The sequence below is a fragment of the Hippocampus bargibanti genome, linkage group LG10, assembly GCF_051943395.1.
Source record: "Hippocampus bargibanti isolate YZ-2025 linkage group LG10, ASM5194339v1, whole genome shotgun sequence".
NCBI lineage: Eukaryota > Metazoa > Chordata > Actinopteri > Syngnathiformes > Syngnathidae > Hippocampus > Hippocampus bargibanti.
Genome location: NC_142743.1, coordinates 10,352,525 through 10,374,989, shown reverse-complemented (window position 1 = coordinate 10,374,989; position 22,465 = coordinate 10,352,525). Strand labels below are relative to the sequence as shown.

Below are 22,465 nucleotides of genomic sequence, written 5' to 3'. Positions count from 1 at the left end.
TATCAATATATGCTCCGTTTTTTTTCTCATCGTCGCGTGTGAGCTGTTAATGTTCGCAACGATGGGGAAGCACGTGGGACAGAGGGGCCAATTAAACTAGGTGGACATTGCCTTTAATTTATTTACATTGACGTGCACGTTCAAAATTCGACTAATTGATCATTCAAAAACACGTTTCTTAACTAGCATTGTATTTTACATAATATAGTCGCACTGGTGCGTTGAAATGGGTGCAAATGATTGCGTTGAAATGGGTGCAAATGATTGCGTAATATGCCTGAGGAGAGGGCGGGGCTACGCCTGACACTGACAGCGGCGTGCCTACCTCCCAGCCGCCGTGCGTCTGACGTAATCGACGTCGGACTGGGACTGTTTGTTCTGGATTTGGGGCGAGGAACGTCCTCCGAGCGCTGACAACCGACTCAGCTAGGTACGAATCGTGCTGGTTTGGGTGACACCGGCGTATTTAGCAAGCGTGAGAAACCGGCGAGATCCAGTAAAAGCGCGAGCAGACCCCGTATCGATGGCGTTTTTCCTCCCGCTGTCAAGAGTGAGCCTCGGCATGAGCTGTGTTCGCGTGGGGCCTTGCACCGGTTCGGGTGATACACGCGATTGATCATGTTGGTGTCTTTTAAAGCTAACGTTACTTCTGGCGTATGCTGTTCATCGGCTCCTTTCGTTATGTATTACAAGCACTAAGATGGGTTTCGTGGTGTTTGAGACACTGCGCAGTCACGTTATATACACGTTAGCTCGCATTGGTGCTAAAAGCAGCTAGCTCAGCTCGAGCTGTTTGTTTGTATCCCCGTAAGCCGTATTCATGATAGAATTTGCGCACTCCAGACGGCGTAGCCGAGGCGGTATAGCGCAGGGGGCGTGTGCAGCGTGTCGTAACTCGATTTCGTGAATACCGAGCAGGTCGTTTACGTGCTAAGTTGACACTGGTGAAGCATGGCGCCGTGCTGCTTGTCATGGAAGGTTAGCAAAGACAGTGGTGTAGCAGCTATCACGACGGTTTTTTTTGTGGGAGGCATGGGCGCTGTTTTTTATCTTCTGGTCTCTTAAACGGACACATGGTGTTGGGTTAATTTCAACCCCCCCCCCTCGCTCGCTTGTTTCAAGACGTTAAATCTACCGTCAAGAACATAGTGGCCCATTGGCTAACGCTTCCTACGTAGTTAAATTAGCGTCCACTCGCTGTTTTGATGTTTGCTCTTTGATTAACGCCACAAAGGTAAATACATCTGCCTTTCATTCAAAGTCGAATGAAACGTCTTTGACGACAGAGGTACTTAAGCGGGAGCTTGCATCGATTATGTATAAGTAAGTGATTTAAAGAAAAAATGATTAGATTTGACCTCATACTATCTAAAAAGAAACTTGTTTCGTGATTGTGTAACCAAGTATCTGAAGTGTCTGTGGATTATCGGACAAATTTGATAAAATATCATCTCCAGCTGCGACAATATTTTTTTCTGAAGCAAGAGATAAATTGGGGGGTATTGTGCTATTTGTATAAAGATACTATACAGTATGTCTGTAACAGTACGTCTAAACAATATATACAAAAGAAAAATTGATGAGATTTGACCTCATGCTATCTAAAAAGAAACTTGTTTCGTGATTGTGTAACCAGGTATCTCAAGTGTCTGTGGATTATCGGACAAATTTGATAAAATATCACCTCCAGCTGCGACAATATTTTTTTTCTAAAGAGATTTGGGGGAATTGTGCTATTTTGATAAAGATACTATACAGTATGTCTATATACAGTATATATATATATATATATATATATATATATATATATATATATATATATATATATATATATATATATATATGTATATATATATATATATGCTGTATTCCTAAAATGCTTCACGGTATGGTTCGACTTCACAGTATGATTACACTTTTATTATCTATTTATAATATGTATGAAACATACAGAAGACAGGGGCTCACACTCTTAATAATTTAAAATAAACAGAGGGTCAAGAGGGGATCGAGCCTTGCGTTGCCGGTCCCACACGCTGGAATGACCTGCCACTTAACATTCGGCAAGCCCCATCCCTGCCCATCTTTAAAACCCCTCACCTTTCCTGCTGTGAAATGTACATTTCTCCACTGCGAGACTAATAAAGGTAAATCCAATCCAAAACTCACTAGTACTCTTTGGCATTCGACTCAGCATGATTCCAACCCGATCTTGGTTTCACTCCCTGGTACTTTTTGCTATCTTTGTGGCTGCTTTATTTCCTCTATATGGTAGTTGTTTATGTTAAGCGCTCTGTTAGTTTCAGCTATTGTTAAAGCGCTTTATAAATCAATTTGTATTGTATTGTAACAATGAATACCAAGAACACTTCCATTTATGTGTGTTTTGCTCTTTGAAGCAGTTATAGATGAAAGAGGACGCCTTTGAAGTCTCCCATCAGTTGTCAATTCATGCGCACACTATGGCGGTCCACTTTGTCAGATTTCAAATTTAGAATGGCAACTTATGGAAATTTGAAGCAGTTATAGATGAAAGAGGACGCCTTTGAAGTCTCCCAGCAGTTGTCAATTCATGCGCACGCTGTGACGGTCCTCTTTGTAAGATTTCAAATTTAGAATGGCAACTTATGGACGTGGGCCCACCGAAAACCATATGGCGTCTAGCCCACTGTAGTATTTTTTACTGTATATACCATGTATATAAATTATTATGTATTGTGTTGCATTGTGTTGTTTTTTTTTAACCGGCTGATCAGTAGCGATCCGCATCAATTTGACAAGGTTTAATTTCTCCATCATCAACCCCACGCGTTGGTTGTCTGTTGGACCTTGACTGGAATATTGCGTCACGCTGCTGTAAGCCATTTATCAGCGCGCTCACCAGTGCCATCTACTTCTCTGATAACATGACACTTTAGAAGGAAGCAGGGTGGATTCTAAGGAAGTTCCAAAAGAAGTACAGTTATTAGTTTTAGTTATGCGCGAGGGCCAAAATCATGAGGCACATTGTGAATAAGACGTTTGGCTTCTATATTTAGCTACTTGAAGTGTGACATAAAAATGTAAACATCACATGAATAGAAATAAAAGGCACATTAAAAAATGTATAGACCAGCTGAATCCATCTGGCTGAAGCACGCATGTGATTTCTCTTCTCCCATCTTGTAACTTCCCTTTTTACCACTTGTTTTTCTATCTTTCTGTTAGGGTGAAGATTCTCACTCGCTGTGTTGCAGTTTACAGTCTCACAGAGAGCCTCACTGCCCAGAGACCACACTATGAACGACCAACGGGTTTATTAAATCACGGCCAGACAGCAACAAACATGTAAGTCTTCAGAAGCATGTTCTGTACTGTCTCTTCAAAAATGTCACTCACTAAAAACATGCTGCTGCGGACAGCTAAAATTGAAGAAATTGTAAAAATCAACCAATCGATCAATGAATATATATATATACACACAAAAGATACTTAAGATAAATCAATCACCCGAAAACTCCTCACCATGCATGGAGGGTTCCATCCCAAGTCCAGCACCCTGAGACTGTACACAAGCCGTAAGGAAGGAGGCCGGGGACTAGTGAGTGTGAAAGCTACTGTCCAGGATGAAACATCCAAGCTCAAGGAATACATCAAAGAGAAGGCTCCAACGGATGATGTACTCAGAGAATGTCTCAGACAATGGGGAACAGAGGATGAGGTGCTGGAAGAGGGACAATCATGGGAGGAAAAGCCCCTACACGGGATGTACCACTGAACCATAACGGAAGTGGCTGATCTCAAGAAGTCCTATCAGTGGCTCGAGAGGGCTTGCCTAAAGGACAGCACAGAGGCACTCATCCTGGTTGCTCAAGAGCAGGCCCTGAAGACCAGAGCCATAGAGGCAGGGATATACCACACCAGGCAAGACCCAAGGTGTAGGTTGTGCAAAGAGGCACCTGAGACAATCCAACACATAACTGCCGGGTGTACGATGCTGGCAGGGAAAGCCTACATGGAGCGCCATAACCAGGTGGCTGGCATAGTCTACCGAAACATCTGTGCGGAGTATGGACTGGAAACCCCAAGGTCAAAATGGGAAACACCTCCCAAGGTAGTAGGTAGTAGTAGGTAGTGAATGACCGAGCAAAGATCCTGTGGGACTTCCAGATACAGACTGACAAGATGGTAATGGCCAACCAACCAGATATCGTGGTCATAGATAAAGGGAAAAGGAAAGCCGTTGTCGTGGATGTAGCGGTCCCGAGTGATGGAAACATCAGAAAGAAGGAACATGAGAAAATCGAGAAATACCAAGGGCTCAGAGAGGAGCTGGAGAGAGCCTGGAAGGTAAAGGTGACAGGCGTGCCTGTGGTGGTCGGAGCACTTGAGGCAGTGACCCACAAACTTGACGAGTGGTTCCAACAGATCCCGGGAACAACATCGGACATCTCGGTCCAGAAAAGCGCAGTGCTGGGAACAGCACGGATACTGCGCAGAACCCTCAAGCTTCCTTTTTTTCTGGAATGCACAATGAATCCAATTGCCCCGGACCTTGGAGCTATGTATTTTCTTTCTCTTCCTGTTTCCATCTGATGGTCATTTTTTGTGGTCATTTTTTTCAATTATCTGGATGTCTACTATTGGATGGTCTATTTTGGGGGAGTTGAGTTTTCAATGACCTGAGGACTTATACTTTTGGGGGAGGGGTGGGGGTGTGAGGGGCAAATACAAATGCCAAACACCACAACTCTTTGTCCCTTTTAACAGAGAGTCAAGCGAGGAGTGGAATGGCCTGAGGGGGATCCTCCTGGACCCACCTGCCCCCGCCAGGTCCAATTTGCCTCAACTCGTTGCTTGGCCCTTGCAAACCACCACTGTGATGGGGGACGGACTGGAACCTGGCAGCAGCCACAACCATCCTTCAGCCCCGCAACCTCACATCCTTAACCCCGCACCACCCGAAATAGGGAATTTGACAAGACCCAAACGACAGACCAATCAGCTAGAGGTTGATATATTTTTTTAGAGGGGGTGACAACCAGGAGTCTGCAACTAACAGGAGTCAATTTCTCTTTTCAGTACCTGCTCAAAGTGGTACTGAAGACATTATGGAAGCACCAGTTTGCGTGGCCCTTTCATGCTCCTGTAGATGTCGTCAAACTCAATTTACCCGTAAGTCATGTTTTATTTTTTTGCCCTTGGGGAAAAGTGCTAAAAACCAGCAAAAAATTGTTTTGCATTGTTTGAAAACTTATTTTTACCAATTGGAATGTTCTTTTCCACTAATTCCAGAGTGCTGTCTGATAAAAATAGAAATTGGAATTTGTTTTTTTTCCCTTAAACTATGATAGAGAATCAACAGAATAGAAGTTATCATATTTAAAAGTTTCAAGGTTAATTGGCCGCCGAACGCAAGGCCCACAATGGAAACGCAGAAAGCCTGGGGTCAATCTGAGATAAACAGACACAGCCTGTCATCTTCATATAGGAGATCTGGCCTTGGACATAATTTAGGAATATCTCTGACACAGTATTTCCAGAGTACTGGCTGATATTAACAGAAAAATGTGTACTCACCGGTTGATGATAGATGGACACTGGCCTTTTTTTAAACATTTGTCGCGATTTGTACCTGAGCAGCTTGTGGTTGACATCACACTTTCGCTTCCTTTTTGACATCAGTGCTCATCATCTGTGATGTCATCATGAAGGAAAAAGCACGCTTGTGGTTTTTAACGCTTAAGACGCTCACGTCGTGTGTGACGTCACTCATGATGTTTCGGTGTCAATTTAGATGTTGGTTAGTTTTTGAACTTATAGGGACTGATTGCACCAACAAGAACATCACGTTCAACTGTGCACAATATGAACAATCACTACACCACAAGTAGTCCACATTTCATTGAAAACTAACCAAGAAAAACAAGAACTGACTGACCTTAGCTCATCTCACGTCAATTTTTAAGATCCCTCACCGAGCATTCTGCTGTCAAAAGATAGCAACCTGATTGTTAACACTGTTTAAGATATCATTGAAAAGCTTCTTTTGTCCCATTTCTAGGACTACAATAAAATAATCAAAATCCCAATGGACATGGGTACAATCAGAAAACGTCTGGAGAATCACTACTACAAAAACGCCCAGGAGTGTATTCAAGACTTCAACACAATGTTCACCAATTGCTACATCTACAACAAGGTCAGTAGCCTGGGAAATCGGTTCTAAAATGAGGGGTGTAATGATTCATTATTAAAATCAACATGTCCGCTGTATGAAATGATTTGGCCCAAATAGAGCAATATATCATTTGGTCAAAACATTGGTCTGATATGAATAATGTCGATCAGAAAGTGTACAATGGGTCCTTCCTGGTATTTTTACATTATGTTGCTCACTTGAACTATATCTGGCTATCGAGCCATCTAGCTCGCGATCTAGCTGGCTACCTAGCTAGCTATCTATTAGCTGGCTATCTGGTGATCTAGCTAGCTATATATTTGCTATCTATAAGCTAGCTAGCTATCGATTATCTATTAGCTAGCTAGCTAACTTTCTATCTAAGTTATTCCGGGTTGAGTAAATGCTGGTGCATGTGGATGCCGCTGCTCACCCAAAGAAAAGCTGAACCTATAACTGCAAAATAATAAAATATGATTAATATCCCTTTGTCCCTGACCCCGACATATTACTAGGCTTTTCTGGTTTCAGAATTTGGCAGGTATGATATTACGGTAAATGCAACATATTGCTATGCCTTATGCAGCCCAGTGACGACATCGTGTTGATGGCAAAGGCCTTGGAGAAGCTCTTCCTCCAGAAGATCACACAGATGCCGCAGGAAGAGACGGAAATCGCCGTGGTTGCCAAAGGACGCCGCGGCATCAAGCGAGAGCCTGGTTAGCATGCCTCGCTGGACTCCATCTTCAACGCTTTATTTTCTGTTGAGTCATTTGCATGTTTGATTTCAGCTCCCATCAGCATGTCTGAATCAAGCCAAGACCTCTCCTCCCCATCCAGCACCCCGCACACCCGAGGCTTCTCGCCCCCTTCCACCCTCACGCAAACCCACGCATCGTCGACCCCGCCTGCGCTGACCCAGCCCCCACGTGTGCCTCCAACACCCACAGCCCACGCGCCCCATCTGGGACCTCCGTATCCGCTCTCAACGGCAGGCATCCTCCCCCAGGGCATGACCGCTGTGGCGCCACCGGCCGCCACGCACCCTGCTCTCCATCCTAGCGTGATGCTGCAGAGCGGTGGCCCTGCTCTCATCAAGGTACCTACGTGGGGGATGTGGTGGGCAAATGTGGCATTTAAAAAATGGATGCGAGGTGGAAGGAAGTGAGGCTTGGATTGGATTAGCCTTTATTAGTCTCGCAATGGAAAAATTTACATTTCAAAGCAGCAAAGTGATGAAAGTAAGAGGAAAGGAAAGGAAGTAGAAAACAAAATACAGAACCTGCTGTACAGGCAGCCCCTCGGTCCAAAGAACAAATAATGACAATACACCGTCAATCTTAAGCACTTTCTGCACACTGTTTGTTGCATGAAGCAGTTCTAGATGAAAGAGCAGAGGATCAAAGCGTCATTTTGACAAGTGGATCAGGGATCATGGTTCAATGTGCTCGACTGCTACAAGTTAAATGTTGAAAGCAAACACAAAGCTGTAGCATCCATTGACAAAAAGAGACTGTCTCACATCTCCTGTCCCACGTAAATCCGCTTCAATATCCAAGCCGCGGCAGTTCCACATTCGAATCGGCGCTGTACGCTGACACTCCTTTCTTCTCATTGCGGGCTGCTCAAGCCAAGCATCCATCCAGCCGCAGACTGTCCAACTGCACCACCCTTTCTGCTGAACAAAGTGGGGCTGTGAAAATGCTGCCAATACAGGCGCAAAAAACAGTCAAATGGCATTGACATTCCTCCCAATCAAAAACGGTGCTGGCATATTCGTGCTGACGAAAAGGTGCAACCGCTCAGCACAGTCTCCTTCTTCATGAATGTCGTGGCCAAAAATGCTCGCAAACTATTGGTGTCCGGCCCACCGGGTATTTAAAAAAAACATGATTTGGGACATCCCTAATTTTATTACATAGCCCCAAAAAGTAGTCAGTTGTACCCAACCATATGACATGATGTCATTTTGTTTATATCCTTTGACCTCTTGAATCCAGCAAAGGAAAAGCCAAAAGAGAAAAGCCGACACCACTACGCCCACCGCCAATGACCAGCTCAGCGAGTCATCCCCCGTCTCGGCAGAGACTCGCGTGCGCCGTGACAGCATTCGCCCATCTAAGCAACCCAAGCGAGACCCGTCGCAACCTGACTCGCAGCACCACCTGGTCGGCGGCTTGGAGGCGGGAGGCATATTGACGACCAAACGTCAAGATCACATGTATTCCTGCTCCCTCCTTGTCAAAGAGATGCTGTCCAAGAAGCATTTTGCGTACGCTTGGCCCTTTCACCTCCCCGTTGATGCAAAATCTCTTGGCCTTCACGACTACCATGACATCATCAAGCATCCCATGGACCTTGGCACCATTAAGGTAATTCATATTTTTGGACTATCCTATACCCACCAACGTAAATTGTAAAGCCGCTTTTTAAGGAAAATATTTACCACGCCTTAGAAAAAGCTGGACAATCATCAGTACAGAGACCCCCAAGAATTTGCAGCAGACGTCCGATTGATGTTCTCCAACTGTTACAAATATAATCCACCTGGCCATGATGTGGTAGCCATGGCACGGAAACTACAGGTAAGTGTTTCCAAAAATACTTGTCTATAAATAAAATGCATTTTATTATTAGAATCATAATAATAATAATCATTATCATAATTAACTCATTGCCAGGTGCGCAAAAATAAGTCCACTCCAGTGCAAGGGTTTTAATCATTGTCACTCGAATTTGAGGACCCACAGAATATTGAGTTTTAGGACTTCATAAACATTCAATTCAGCGTAAGAAACCGTGTAGACACTCTTCTTTCATCAGAAATAAAGAATTAGTTTCCTCAGTTATATGCGTCTGCAGGTATATTATCTTGAAATAATGGTGGTTGTCCAAAATACAATGCAATACATACATACTGGTTTATATAGCACTTTAACAGCAGCTGAAGCTGGAACAAAGCGCTAACATCGGAAAAAAAGGAAATGCTGCACCCTTGAAGAGTTTGCTTTTTTTGCCAGAGGCCATTGCCAGCACTTTATCAGCACCCAAACAAGTAAAAACAAAACCCGAACACATTTGGGAATGGCGCTCTGTCATATTTTCAATTGCCTAATAAATTCATGAGTGGCAGTGAATGAGTTATTATTTTATTATTACTGTTATTAATAATAATAATAATACATTTCATTTATAAGCGCCTTTCAAAACTCTCAAGGACACTTTACAGTCACAGGATATTTTATTGATGTTATTATTAGCATTAACATTAGTATTAGCATCATTAGCATTATTATTGTCTCTCCAAATACCAGACATTCATGTTTTGAGACAAGCCATAGGTTTAGGTTCTACTTCTAAAAGGTGGGATAATAATGTTTGATTAACGTTTTAACAAAAACACTGGTCCTTACATGTTGGAAAATAAAATACAATAAAAGTACATCACCCACCGATTTAATTAAATGCAAACCCCCACATCTTCTCCCCAGGACGTCTTTGAGATGCGTTTTGCCAAGATGCCTGATGAGCCAGAGGAGGTGACCCCGGTTCCCACGCCGTCGTCAGTCCTCCACCCTGCTCCATCGACTCGACAAGCGCCGCCGCCCCCGCCCATCGTCTCAGAAGACAGCAGTTCCAGTGCTTCCGAATCCGAGTCTTCGCCGGGAGACTCCGATCAGGAGAGGCAGCAGCGATTGGCTGTCTTGCAGGAACAGGTTAGAGCGGGAGGGTTTTAATATCTTGACGTCGCGCATCATCTCAAAAATGTACACGGCTTCCCGATTGCCAACATCATAAAATACGATATAGTAGGCCCAAGTATTTATAAAAAATGAGGCTGAAATTTTATTCTAAAAGCTGTATTTAATATTTTTGTAAACCGCTCTACTATGCTGTTAAAATGTCAACACTGCACCTCTAAAAGTAGTGAAAAAAAACTTAAAAGAGGAAAGTGAGTTATTGCCGGGGTTTCGAATGCATTTTTATCGCGGGCCGCCACGTTTTGGTTACGATTGGGCCATTATGACTGAAATCTAATGCTTCCAATGTCCTTCTTACTTATTACATTTGAGAATCTCAAACATCGGTCCATATTTTAGCAAGCATCGTGGAATTTGCCATGTTTGATTTGCTTTCGTGGACCAGGTAAAATGATCCCCGGTGGGTCAGATCTGGCCCACAGGCCTTGACTTTGGATTGGATTGGATTTGCCTTTATTAGTCTGTCCGTGGAGAAATTTACATTTCACAGCAGCAAAGAAACCCATGAATTACGGTATGGAGACATTGAATTAATTTTATTATCGTGGAACAACACTGAAAAATAAGTGACCGTGAGACTATTCAATGTCATGTTTGTTGACAAGATGATTCCACATATTTGTTAACCACATTTCTTTGTGACCCCCCCCCTGCAGCTCAAAGCTGTGCACGAGCAACTGGCGGCGCTTTCTCAGCCTCAGGTGAGCAAGCCCAAGAAGAAAGAGAGGGAGAAGAAGAAGGAAAAGCACAAGAAGAAAATGACGGTGGAGGAAACCACAGAGCCTGCCCTGCTTCAGATTTCCAAGAAGAGCAAAAGCAAAGAGATGCCCGTTTCCAAGAAGGAGAGGAAGAAGCCATGGTGGGTCATTTTTACCGGACAGTGGATCGCATTCATTGTAGAAACCTTAAAAAAATGTTTGTTTTTTTTTTTATTTATGTGGGGTACAAACAGGACCTTTTAAAAAAGATGCCACGAGCCAGCCTTTTCGTGACCTTAAAAAAAACACATTTTCTTTTTTTTTAGCCATTAGCCAGCCTTTTCGTGACCTTTAAAAATATTTTAAAATTTACGCGATGCATAAACAGGACCTTTTTTTATTAGCCGTTAGCCAGCCTTTTCGTGACCTTTAAAAAAAAAAAGTAAAATTTAAAAGGAGTATAAATAGGAACTTTAAGAAAATATTGCCATTAGTCAGCTTTTTCGTGACCATTAAAAATATTCTAAAATGGGTAAACAGGACATTTTTTTTGCTATTAGCCAGCCTTTTCGTGACTTTTTAAAAGATATTTTAATATTTATGTGATGCGTAAATAGGACCTTTTTTAGCCATTAGCCAGCTTTTTTTTACCTTAAAAAAATCACATTTCTAAGGTGTATAAACAGGAACCTTTTTTAATCTATTAGCCAGCCCTTTCGTGACCTTGAAAAAATAATTTTTAAATTTACGTGATGCATAAACAGGACCATTAGCCTTAGCTTTTCGTGACCTTTAAAAAAGATGGGTAAATTTTGTCTTTGGGAGCCTTTTACTGAGCATCTTCATCTTTATTAAGTTAATAGAGTTGCTTGTTCTGTAGCCACAAGGGGACATAAGCCAGGGTCTTCTTGTGCCGGTCCCAAGCCCAGATAAATACCGATGGTTGTGTCAGGAATGGTATCCAATGTAAAAGCTTGGCCAAAACAAACTTGAGAATCAAACCTCTGAAGATGGAGGAGTCTGATTCGCTGTGGCGACCCTTCGAAGGGAAAAGCTGAAAGGAAAAGAATAAGATGATGTGATGCATAAACAGGAACTTTTTTTTTCTATGAGCTAGCCTTTTCATGACATAGCATGACTTAATCCTTTGTGACATGCCGATTAACACATTTCAAAGGTACATGATGCATTGGCTCATGAGCTGATGGCGTTTATGAATTTGCAGTAAGAAAGAAGGCATCAAAAACAGTCGTCCCGCCGTGGTCCCTCTACCTGGGCCAACCCCTCTCGTTCCTTCGGCCTCCCTCGAAGCAGAAGATGACATGGGTACGTACGCATGTCTGCTCATAAAATTATCATCGCCGTTGGCTCTCTTGTTAACTCGCCTTGTTGTCACCAGACTTATTCGGGAGCGTCGGGGGCAAGCCCATGTCGTACGAAGAAAAACGCCAGCTGAGCCTCGACATCAACAAGTTGCCCGGCGACAAACTGGGCCGCGTCGTGCACATAATCCAGACCCGTGAGCCTTCCATGAAAAACTCCAACCCGGATGAGATCGAAATCGACTTTGAGACTCTGAAGCCCTCCACGCTACGTGAGCTGGAGAAATACGTATCGAGCTGCCTCAAGAGGAAGAAGAAATCCTCGGGTAGGCAGTGTGTCAGACTCAATACTCTGTTTGAAAATGAGTGACATGGAACATCTCCAATAACACAAATTTCACAGCTACAGAGTAAGGAAGAAACAAGTGCTTGTTTCCAAAACGAGCTATATTGATCCCTTTGAAAATCCTCCGTCTGTCGCTTTAGAAAAAACCCCGGAAATGACCAATGTGGCAAAGTTGAAGACGGGCTCTTCGTCCTCTGGCACCAGTGAGTCCTCCGATAGTGAAGACTCTGACAATGGTACCCAAAATCAATAGTCATAATATTCTAGTTTTTTTTTATATGAAAATCTTAGAAATGTATGATTTTTTTAGCGGGGCTGGTTCCCAAGCAACAGAAGACACTGTCCAACAAGGACACAAAGAGGACGCAGCAGCAGCCTGTCTCCAGCATCACCGGCGTCCCCGCGGTTCTGCAGCCTCCAGCGATCCAATCCAAACTCCCCCCTTACATGGCCCCCCCACCCGTGTCGGTCCCTGTTTCCGTTGCCATCCCTCCTCCCGCTCTCCCAGTCGTCGCTCTGGAATCTTCTCAGCTGTTAGGTGCCGGATTTGACCCGCTCAGCCACTTCATGAACCCTCACCTAACCCAGTCCAACGCCGAACCGGGTCTAGTCGTCGCGGCCGCTTGCCCCCCGCTCAACACTGGCCTCCTCAATGTCTCAGCACCTGTTGGCCCCACACCTGTTGAGACGCATCCTTTTCTGAACCAACATCCCGTCATCCCCTCGCCAGGTTAGTGTCAATTTGCATTTGGGTAGTTTCCACGAAAAACGCTCCCCAAGTTACGAACATTCGAGTTAGGAATAACGGTACATACGAACATTTTTGCAGGTATGTCGAAAAATGTTTGGACAGAGATGCTATGCTGTAAGTTAGATTTTCTATTGCGCCCCTTTTTCCGGCCGAGCTCGCTTGTGACTGCTTAAGGAGTAGGTGAATAGCAATGCATAACAAAAAGTAATGGCTGCTGGCACATAATTCAGTAATTACTTGCCAGCAGCTTCAGTAATGGTTTACTGAATACCCAAGGATATGTGTCGTCGTACTACAGTAGGTGTGAATTTTTTTTAGGACTGTTAGAGCGTCTGTGTTTTATACTTCCCCGTTCAGTGTTTGACTTACACATACATTCCATACAAAATATAGCACTGAAGCAAATTAGGAACAAATTCACTTTACCAATGACTGCTCGGAACGTCTCGTTCGTAATGTGTGGACGTCTATATTTTGGTTTAGAAACGCAGAATATACCGTAAAACAGTTAACGCGACGTAAATTTTGTCGTAGCCTGGTCACTGTATTGAATCAATGCCGTCCATTTCCTTTTCTTCACTTCCAGCCATCCACAGCGCGCTCCCCCAACAACCAGCTCGCCCGAGCAGCCACGCGGCCCCACTGCCTCTCAAAAATTCTCACCCGCCTCCTTCCTCGCTCCTCTCTCTCCCGACGCCTTCGCCTCAGCTTCAGAGCTCGCTTCCACTCCCCCTCCCCCAGCCCGCTCCACGCCCTCGCGTACCTTCGCCGCCATCGCACGGCATCCTCGGCACTCTCTCCGCTCAGCCGCCGCAGGCCCTGCTGGAGGACGACGACGAGCCGACGCCGGCCAGTGCCGAATCGCCGCCCCTCAGCCAGGTGCAAAGTTTCCTCCAGTCCCTTCACCCGCGAACATCCGGACAAGATCAACCGCTTCACACGCCCGCGCAAAGTACCGCTCAGCTGGCTTCCTCCATGCAAATCTCCATGACACCCACCCCCGCGCCCATCCATCGGCACGGGACAGCTCACGGGCACACGCCGCAGTCCTACCCGCATGCTCTCACAGCGGCGGTGCAACAGCAGAAGGGGGCCAGCCTCCAGCAGAAGCTGCAACAGCTGCAGCAACATCAACAGCAACAGCCCTCGCCACGCATCAAAGCCGACCAGTTTTCTACACGTAAGAACTTTTTCAAGAAGGGTGTGTTGATTTTTTTTTTTATATCCACCGTAAAAATAATTATCTTTCATGTATTTTCAATTGATGCTTCTCTTTCAGCTTGCCTGCGTGACAGCCCCTCCCCGCTCATGATGCACTGCCCACTGATCCCCCAGTTCCAAACGACAGGACAACAGTCTCCCTCGCATAGCAAGAAAAACGTGAGTCCCGGGTGCATCGTGTGTGTGTGCGGGCGTGCCTGCGTGCGTGCCTGCGTGCGTGTGTCGACGTTTTGGTTTTGTATCTTAATCAGAAATTTCAATCTGTGTTTAGGATCAGAGGTCAAACTTGGTAAAAGAGGAGAAACCATCCCGCTCGCCAGTGCTGACCCCTCCGCCGATCAGCCCAGCTATGCGCCACGACACACGAAAACATGACAGCAAACACAGTAAGTGTAGACCTTTGACTCTTCAACTTGAAGTAAAAAGGCTACAGCAAGTGCTGAAGAATGAATGACTGTCTTTGTTGTCATATTATTTATTTAGTTTTTTTTTTTTTTTTTTCCTTCAAGATGGCACCGCGAGAGTGGATGCCTTTCCAGCAGCTCCTGTATTTTGATTTTCTACTTCTTTCTTTCCTTTCCTCTTCCTTTCACAACTTTGCTGCTGTGTTACTTCCGGGTAGAGTGAACGCTGGCGCAAATGGCTGCCGCTGCTCACCCGTACAAAAAAAAGTTCTTATCCCGTGACTGTAAAGTGTCCTTGAGAGTTTATAAAGGCGCTTAGAAATAAAATGCATTATTATTGTTATTATTAAAAATTGATTGAATGTAGTGTGATAGTGGCCCGTGGAAATAAATAACGCCAAGGCTTCATGGATTTATTTTTATTTTATGTTATTCTATTCTATTCTATTTTATTTTAATTTTAGTTTTTATTTTTGATTGTCATTTTATTTTTGTTTTTATTTTTAATTGTAGATTGGATTGGATTGGATTTGCCTTTATTAGTCTCGCAGTGGAGAAATTTACATTTCACAGCAGCAAAGTTATGAAAGAAATTGCTTAGAAATTGTTTGAAGAATTTACTTTTATTTGTTAATTTTTATTTACCATTTATTTTAGTTTTTAATTGTAAATTTAAATGTCAATTTTTAATTTATTTTTTGAATTTTAATTATTTCTTTGTATTTTCTTTTTTATTATATTTACATTTTTTAATTAGAATTTCTTATTATAATGTTTAATTTTAATTTGCAAATTGTAATATTTTTTTCTTATTTTAATTTTTTATTTTATTTTTTTTATTTTTTATTGTTTATTTATTTTTTATTTTATAAATTGTACATTTTAATTATAATTTATAATTTTTAGTTTTTTTGTCTCTGAATGTGATTCAGTCTTTCTTCATTCCCAATTCAGCTGCTGGAGGGGGGTATTGAGCTATAACGGGTTCCGATATGCTCACAATAGCCTTATGTTTGATTTAAAAATAGTCACATCTTTTGTCTGTTGTTTTTTTTCGCGTCCCTCAGGATTAGAAGGAAAGTCATCGGATGGTTCTCGGTCCACTTCCCGCCTCTCTGACTCCATTGGGCAAGCCTGCCCTCAGCAGGACACCAAGGTCAAGCAAGAGCCCAAAACACCTACAGCATCCAAGAGGACACCGGTATGTTGGGAACACAATGAAAGCATTAAAATAATAATAATAATAATAATCAGTATTTGTTTTACACCACGGACTGTCTCCAAAAAATATTTCTTTCAAATAAAATTGTCCAAAAGGAGCATAATCGACCTAAATGGTCATTACAAAATACGGTTGGTTACTGGTTTTATTCCTAAAATATATGACTATAAAATTAAATAATAAAACATCAGTCCATTTCTTGAATTAAAAAAAATCAATGTAACTAGATTTATCAAATACATGTACAGTATATGTATGGATTAAAAAACATCTGCCCTTGTAGTTCCTTTGCATACCTTTAGAGGGAGCCCACGTTCACCATTGATTCATGCATACTACCTAATTTACAGTAATCCCTTGCGATTCCGTGGTTCGATTATCGCGGTCCTAAATGTATCGCGGAATTTTTTTCTAACCTAAAAAAATAAAGGCCGCAAATGGCAGCGAAAGTCACGACAGTACTGTAAAACAATAGCGGGTCACAGAGAGTAGCATACCGCATTCATTAGATTTACTGTTATTTTGTAATTGATTCATCCATTTTGAGGCGTGAATGTGCTGTAAATGCACAAAACCGAACGTTAATTCAGTCGCCAAAAACATTTGGCCACACCTGACAATGAGTCAATGATTTAGGTAAAATGTTTTAGATCACTTTGCTTATAGTACATGCATCGTCTTGACTTAGTTTACGTTCATGTGATGCCGCGCTGTCAGTTCGGGTTATTCTTTTTTTATTTATTTTCGTGCTGACTGGGGCCGAAGCCGAGACGCGACACTACTGGATAGAATTCAAGCTGCCCAAATGCTTATTTCTCCTCCCGTTCTCGCATCGCGATAGTTCAGGTTATGTACTGTTTGTATTCTCGTATTTTCATTCGTACTTAATACGCCCCCCCACCTCACCCCACCAACGATGGCTCCGAAACGCCTTCAAAATCATCCAGCGAACCCAAAAAGAGGAAAATTATGACAGTGAGTGAAAACGTAAAATGACTTGACAAACAGGGTAGGCGAAAGTTATGCTGCTGTTGCACGCCATTACATCAATCAATCTACAATGTGTTACATCAAGAAAAATGAGTAGTGTACCTGTAAATATTATACTGTATATTCTGTATGTTGATAGTTGTTTGTTTACTTGCATTAGTTTTGTACTGTTACTACAAACATCTACTGTGCTTGTTGATGTATGTCCTGTACTGTGTTCCACCAATACATGTAAGATTAAGAGTTCACTACATCACTGTTTTTTGTCTATCGCTTGTGTTCCCGGTCCGCAATAACCACAATACACGAGGGATTACTGCACATCATTTTTGTATTGTGACTCATTCCGTCTCACTAAAGCTCTCTTACCCGTGTCCCAGGATGTGAAGTTAAAGAACATGGGCTCTTGGGCCAGTTTGGCCCAAAGATCTCAGTCCACGCCGGCGTCGGCCGTCCGCTCGTCCAGCGACAGTTTTGAGCAGTTTCGACGGGCGGCCAGAGAGAAGGAAGAACGAGAGAGGCAGCTCAAGGCTCAGGCGCAACAGGCTAGGCGGGAGCAGGGAAAGCTTCGGTAGGTCAAAGCTTGACAATAATCACGCCTCATGATTAGAGAGCCAAATCTCCCCCCCCCCCCCCCCCCCCCCCCCCCCCCCCCCAAAAAAAAATGTTTTTTTGTTGTTGTTGGTTTTTTGCCACTCTCGTTTTTCACCGTTTTGTAACAAATACCATTCGCCCCGATTTGGAAAGTGACCGAACTACGAATAGCCTCAATCTGCGTCATTTTTCTGCCGGCGCTCGAAAAATGAGAATCGAGAATAGCTCAAGTCTCGCAGTGCATGTGATCTCATACGTTTGAGAACAGCAGATGAATAAACATGGCGGATAGTAGCACCGAGAGTCCAAGCGACCTGAAAAAACAAACAAACGAAGATATGAATGTCAAGTTCAATCAGGTTGGCATTGTTGGATTAGAGCGTGGAGTATTCTTTGCATTTTGGTCAATATGTTGCGTGCATATTTTGGTCAGCCGTGATGGACAAAAACGATGTTGCGAAACACAACAAAACTGCGCAACATAGGGAATTAGTAAAGATCGACAAACTAAAAAAATGGAGAAAAAAATAAATACATTTTTATACGAATTGAATGCATGAATAAACAAAGCATTTTTGTGTGTTATTTACTTGTAATTGACACTTTTGTAACACTCACATTATTTTAACACACACCACAGAGTCACGAGTATGAAAATCTCCTGATTTATGATTTTTGAAACTTAACATGTATGCAAATGTGATTATTTAGTTGAAGCCTTTATTTTATTTTCATGGCACCGGGCTGATATTGCATAACCGAGTGAAGCCCTCCAGCCTCAACGTTTGTCGCGGTCGACCCCCACTCCCCCCTTTCTCACCCTGTCTTATCATTCCCGCAGCCGCGACGACGACGACACGGTGGAACACACTCGCCGGCCGCAAGAAGAAACCCGCAGACGGCAAGAGCAACAACAGCAGCAGCAGCCGTCACCGCTGGCCCCCACGCCTCCCGCTTCAACCCCACCCACTCACTCACCGCAACCTCCAGCCATCCCTCCCCCAGCGCCATCCCCGACATCCTTGGCCGCCGCGCAAAACGCCCTCGACCAGCAGAGGGAGATGGCACGACGTCGTGAGCAGGAGCGGCGCAGAAGGGAGGCGGTATGTCCATCAACTTTGACACATCTAACATGGCGTCACTTGGCAATGGGACTTACCCGCCCCCCCAAATGTTTCTTCTCCTATCCAGATGGCCGACACCATAGACATTAACTTCCAGAGCGACCTGATGGCCATTTTTGAAGAGAATCTCTTCTGAGTCTGAAGGGCGGTGATGGTTGTGTGAGACGGACCTACACACGCGCACACGCACTGAGGTGGTGAGCTAATACAACCCCCCCCTCTGCACCCCAACCTCGTCCCCACATGATCATCTGCATTTGGACTACATATTATCTATCTCTCGCCATGTTTTTTTTCCTCTCGGAGTGCAGATACGTTTTGGTGTCTGACGTGATGTTTATAGTTGTCGGCTCGCAAAGTGCAGTTTTAAAAAAAGTCAGATAAATGGCATCGTGAAGGGGGGTGCAGAGAAAATGATTGAACTCAAAGATAATGATTGAAGGACAGAGAACAGATGATAAAAAAGGCACAGCGACTATTGTTTTTTTGCCCTTTCTTTTAACTGTGTTAGTATGAGATGGGATTTTTTATTTTTATTTTTTCGATTGTCTCGGAAATTGGGCTTGTTTTCTCAGGACACAGCATCCTTAGCCCTCCCTTTCCCGCCAGTCCTACTTTATGGTGTAAGATCTTCCTTTGCATGAGATCATCTGAAACCAGACCTGACAAATGAGTGATTAAAAAAAAAAAATATAGCCCATGACGTGTGTCATCTCCGCCTTAGCGCTCTGTCTGGCCTGTATTGTCTATGATCAAAACCTACAAATTCTACGTATTATATAATATAAATAGATCCGTGAATATATATTCTATACAAGGACATGGCGACATGAGAGAACACATGAAAAATTGGTGTGCGTGTGCGGTGAGCAACGATCGTTTGAGCTCTCTGCTTATTATTTTGTAGAAATTACTGTAAAGGAGAAAAAAACGTTTTTTATGATGCCGTTGATAATTCTTTTTTGTCTCCTCAAGTCTGTTTTATCCTCCCATGTGCACATTTTAATGCCAAAAACCTTTTTGAGTTGAGAAAATCCAGTTACGTTCTTTACAGGCTGTTTTCATTGTTGCTTTATTTAACCTCACCCCCTTTTTGAAATCAAGATTTTGCGCCACGTTTTTGCTCTGGATTTTTATTGACATCTACTCTGCACTTTTACTCGTTTTACAACCGCTATCATTTTTTTCTGTTACGCTCTACATGTAGAACGCTTTTGAAACGTAACTCTCCTACTCCTGCAGCCCCTTGTAGATATTTTTTTCTGCTGTGTTTCCATTGCGACAAGGTTTCCTGTACACTGGCCAGCACACCTACATGTGTTTTAAGCATTCTGAGTTAATCCACATTACCGTCGCCACCTCCCATCTTTTCTTACTTGCTTGTTTGGGGATTTTTATTTTTATTGTTATTCCCGCCATATCCCCCCACCTCATCGCTCCCTACTGAATTCAGAAAGACTGTATTGGTATGTTGACAAGTGAGGCATTGAGATGAATTGATTCATCTTCTGACTATGGACATTTTTTTAAGAAAAGTATTAAAATGCTATTTAAAAAAAGAATGGGGTGTTTTGGTGGTTTTATTTGTGTTGTGTATAATTGCTACGGGGGTTCTATGAATTCACTCACTGCCAGACGATGTGCAAAAATGTGTCCACTCCAGTGCCAGGGTTTTTGTCATTTTCACCCAAATGGCAGGAGCCGCAGAATATTGACTTTTAGGACTTCAAAAACATTCAATGCAGTGTAAGAAACCCTAGACTCTTTTCTTTCATTAGAAAAAAGAGTTAATGCCTAAATTATGCGTCTGGAGTTATCAGAGCTTGAAATGGGGGCTAATGCACAAAATACAATACGTACATTGATTTATATAGTGATTTAACAACAGCTGAAGCTGTAACAAAGCGCTAACATGAACAAAAGGCAACTGCTGCCGCCTCACGGAAGGGAAAAACATTGCTAGAGGTCTGACTAGCGCTTTTTCGGCACCCCCAAGAAAAACCAAAACCACAACAAATTCGGGAATGGCACTCTGTCATACTTTCATTTCCCGAATTTTTTTTTCCAAACCAGGCCGAATATGAATAATTTATTTGAAAACTAAGTATTTTTTTTTTGAATATTTGAATTTTAGATTTTTACATTTGATATTTGAATACTAAGTAAATATTTATCTGATTTTTTTTACACCCGCTCGAATCAACAACGAGCGCCTTTACCCTCTCACCCCCATCAGCCCTATTTGGGTTTTCAATTCACGAATAAATTGGGGGATGGAAGCGAATGAGTTCATCAGTAGGCGGTGCTGTTGAAAACACAAAAAAATACTCAGTGATTGGAATTGATCCTACACAAATATTCCGACTTTACCAATTTAAAGGGCTCATTTTTTGTTCTAGTAACTCTTAACACGTAAATGAAATTACAGCCCTCTTGCGAAACTGATTCAAAACATTTTGTTTTCAGGGGTGGAGGTTTTCTGCCCCCATTCAAATACTTTTATCCCCTAAAATATGAATGTCTCAAGCATAGTGTGATTAATATCACTGCACACTGTTTGACTCTTCAAGGAGGTATGAAGACATTGTTCAACTTTCACATTTGAGATTGCCAGCGTCTCCTGAACAGACTATAAAAAAGCCAACTAAAACGTATACACAATATTTCAATTATTTAAAAAAAATTTTTTGTCACTGTACCAGGTTTATTTACTCAACTTTCTGCACCTCCCAAAACTGTCCTCCGACGTCCCCTGGCGGAGAGATGTTGAAAACACATGTCCCAAACATTTTTGAGCCATCAGGGAACAATTGTGCACTAAACTACAGCTACAATAAGAGGTAACATGAGTCGAATCTCATAAAAGGAAGAGGACTCGTGAGACAAAAAGCTTAGAAACAGAACCGCTGTGCGGGATACAGTATTTTACAACCCGGGAGAGGATGTGGTGCTCTGCACTACCAGCTTCAAAACAGCCACCGCGTGCTTAAAAGGAGTGAATTAGACGCATATAAAAAAAACATTGTAGTGTTTAACCGACATCTTTCAGATAGCGTCAATCTGATGTGAATATGTTTATGAAGACAATTTTATTTTCTCTATACAGCATTGGAATGTCGATCAGCATTGCTCCATCAACCACACGAGGCCTGCATCCATTCAGAGTCTTAAGAGACGTGTGATGTCATGTTGAAAGAGTGAAAAGTATGCGGGTGGGAACACAAATGCTCACCAGCGGTGCACTTTTTCCTGTTGATGCCATTAGGAAGAGCTCGGGGGAGGGGGGCAGGCGGTGTAAGTCAATGATGAGGGCAATCAAGATCCTCCCTAAAATCAATTCCAGATGACAACAAAGCAGTTCCGCATGTGATCCTCTCTCTCACGCACACAACACGTACGAGTCACACATTGCGCAAGAGGTTGTGTTCTTGTCAAAAAAATATGTGAACGCACATGGTCACCCACTCATACAATGTTTCCAAGTCATCACAACTTCTGCTTTTTACCAGTCTATGGATGTCCGACCACTTCCTCTTCAAAAGTCCTAGAAAAGCATAATTTAAAACACACAGATAATTTTGTCAAGATTTATTAATTCTTCATGATATTGTACCGGTATTATATTCATGTAATGCCACTTTTTATTATCACATTGTATTATGGATGTTAATCACTTTGTTACAGCTTCAGCTGTTGTTAAAGCACTATATAAATGAAATGTGTTATTATTATAATCATGTACTGTACTGTATTGTATGGACACTTCAAAGAAATACTTATTTTGTTCACAGCCCCTTTGTGAAGCTCACTATGGCCGTCTCGAGGACTGGAGATATATTTAAATAATAAATAATCATACATTTCATTTATAA

The 22,465-nt window shown here is 42.7% G+C and overlaps 1 protein-coding gene across 4 annotated transcripts; it reads left to right on the top strand.

Annotated features, from left to right (window-relative positions):
* Positions 1–351: 351 nt before the first annotated feature.
* Positions 352–20,155, top strand: LOC148892370 (bromodomain-containing protein 4-like). 4 transcript variants are annotated; one of them, XM_089005874.1, is made up of 22 exons: positions 352–430; positions 3,208–3,327; positions 4,750–4,990; positions 5,062–5,154; positions 6,044–6,181; positions 6,747–6,879; positions 6,952–7,259; positions 8,161–8,532; positions 8,617–8,745; positions 9,652–9,876; positions 10,578–10,780; positions 11,845–11,945; positions 12,019–12,267; positions 12,428–12,523; positions 12,598–13,017; positions 13,625–14,218; positions 14,318–14,418; positions 14,531–14,645; positions 15,731–15,864; positions 17,256–17,446; positions 18,311–18,572; positions 18,661–20,155. In XM_089005874.1, the coding sequence occupies exons 3-22, from the start codon at positions 4,862–4,864 to the stop codon at positions 18,727–18,729; spliced, it is 4,062 nt and encodes a 1,353-aa protein (XP_088862000.1). In that variant the 5' UTR covers positions 352–430; positions 3,208–3,327; positions 4,750–4,861; the 3' UTR covers positions 18,730–20,155. The 4 variants fall into 4 exon arrangements, with proteins under 4 accessions (XP_088862000.1, XP_088861997.1, XP_088861999.1 ...); XM_089005871.1 differs by lacking the exon at positions 352–430 and adding an exon at positions 516–620; XM_089005873.1 differs by lacking the exon at positions 352–430 and adding an exon at positions 532–550.
* Positions 20,156–22,465: the final 2,310 nt, after the last annotated feature.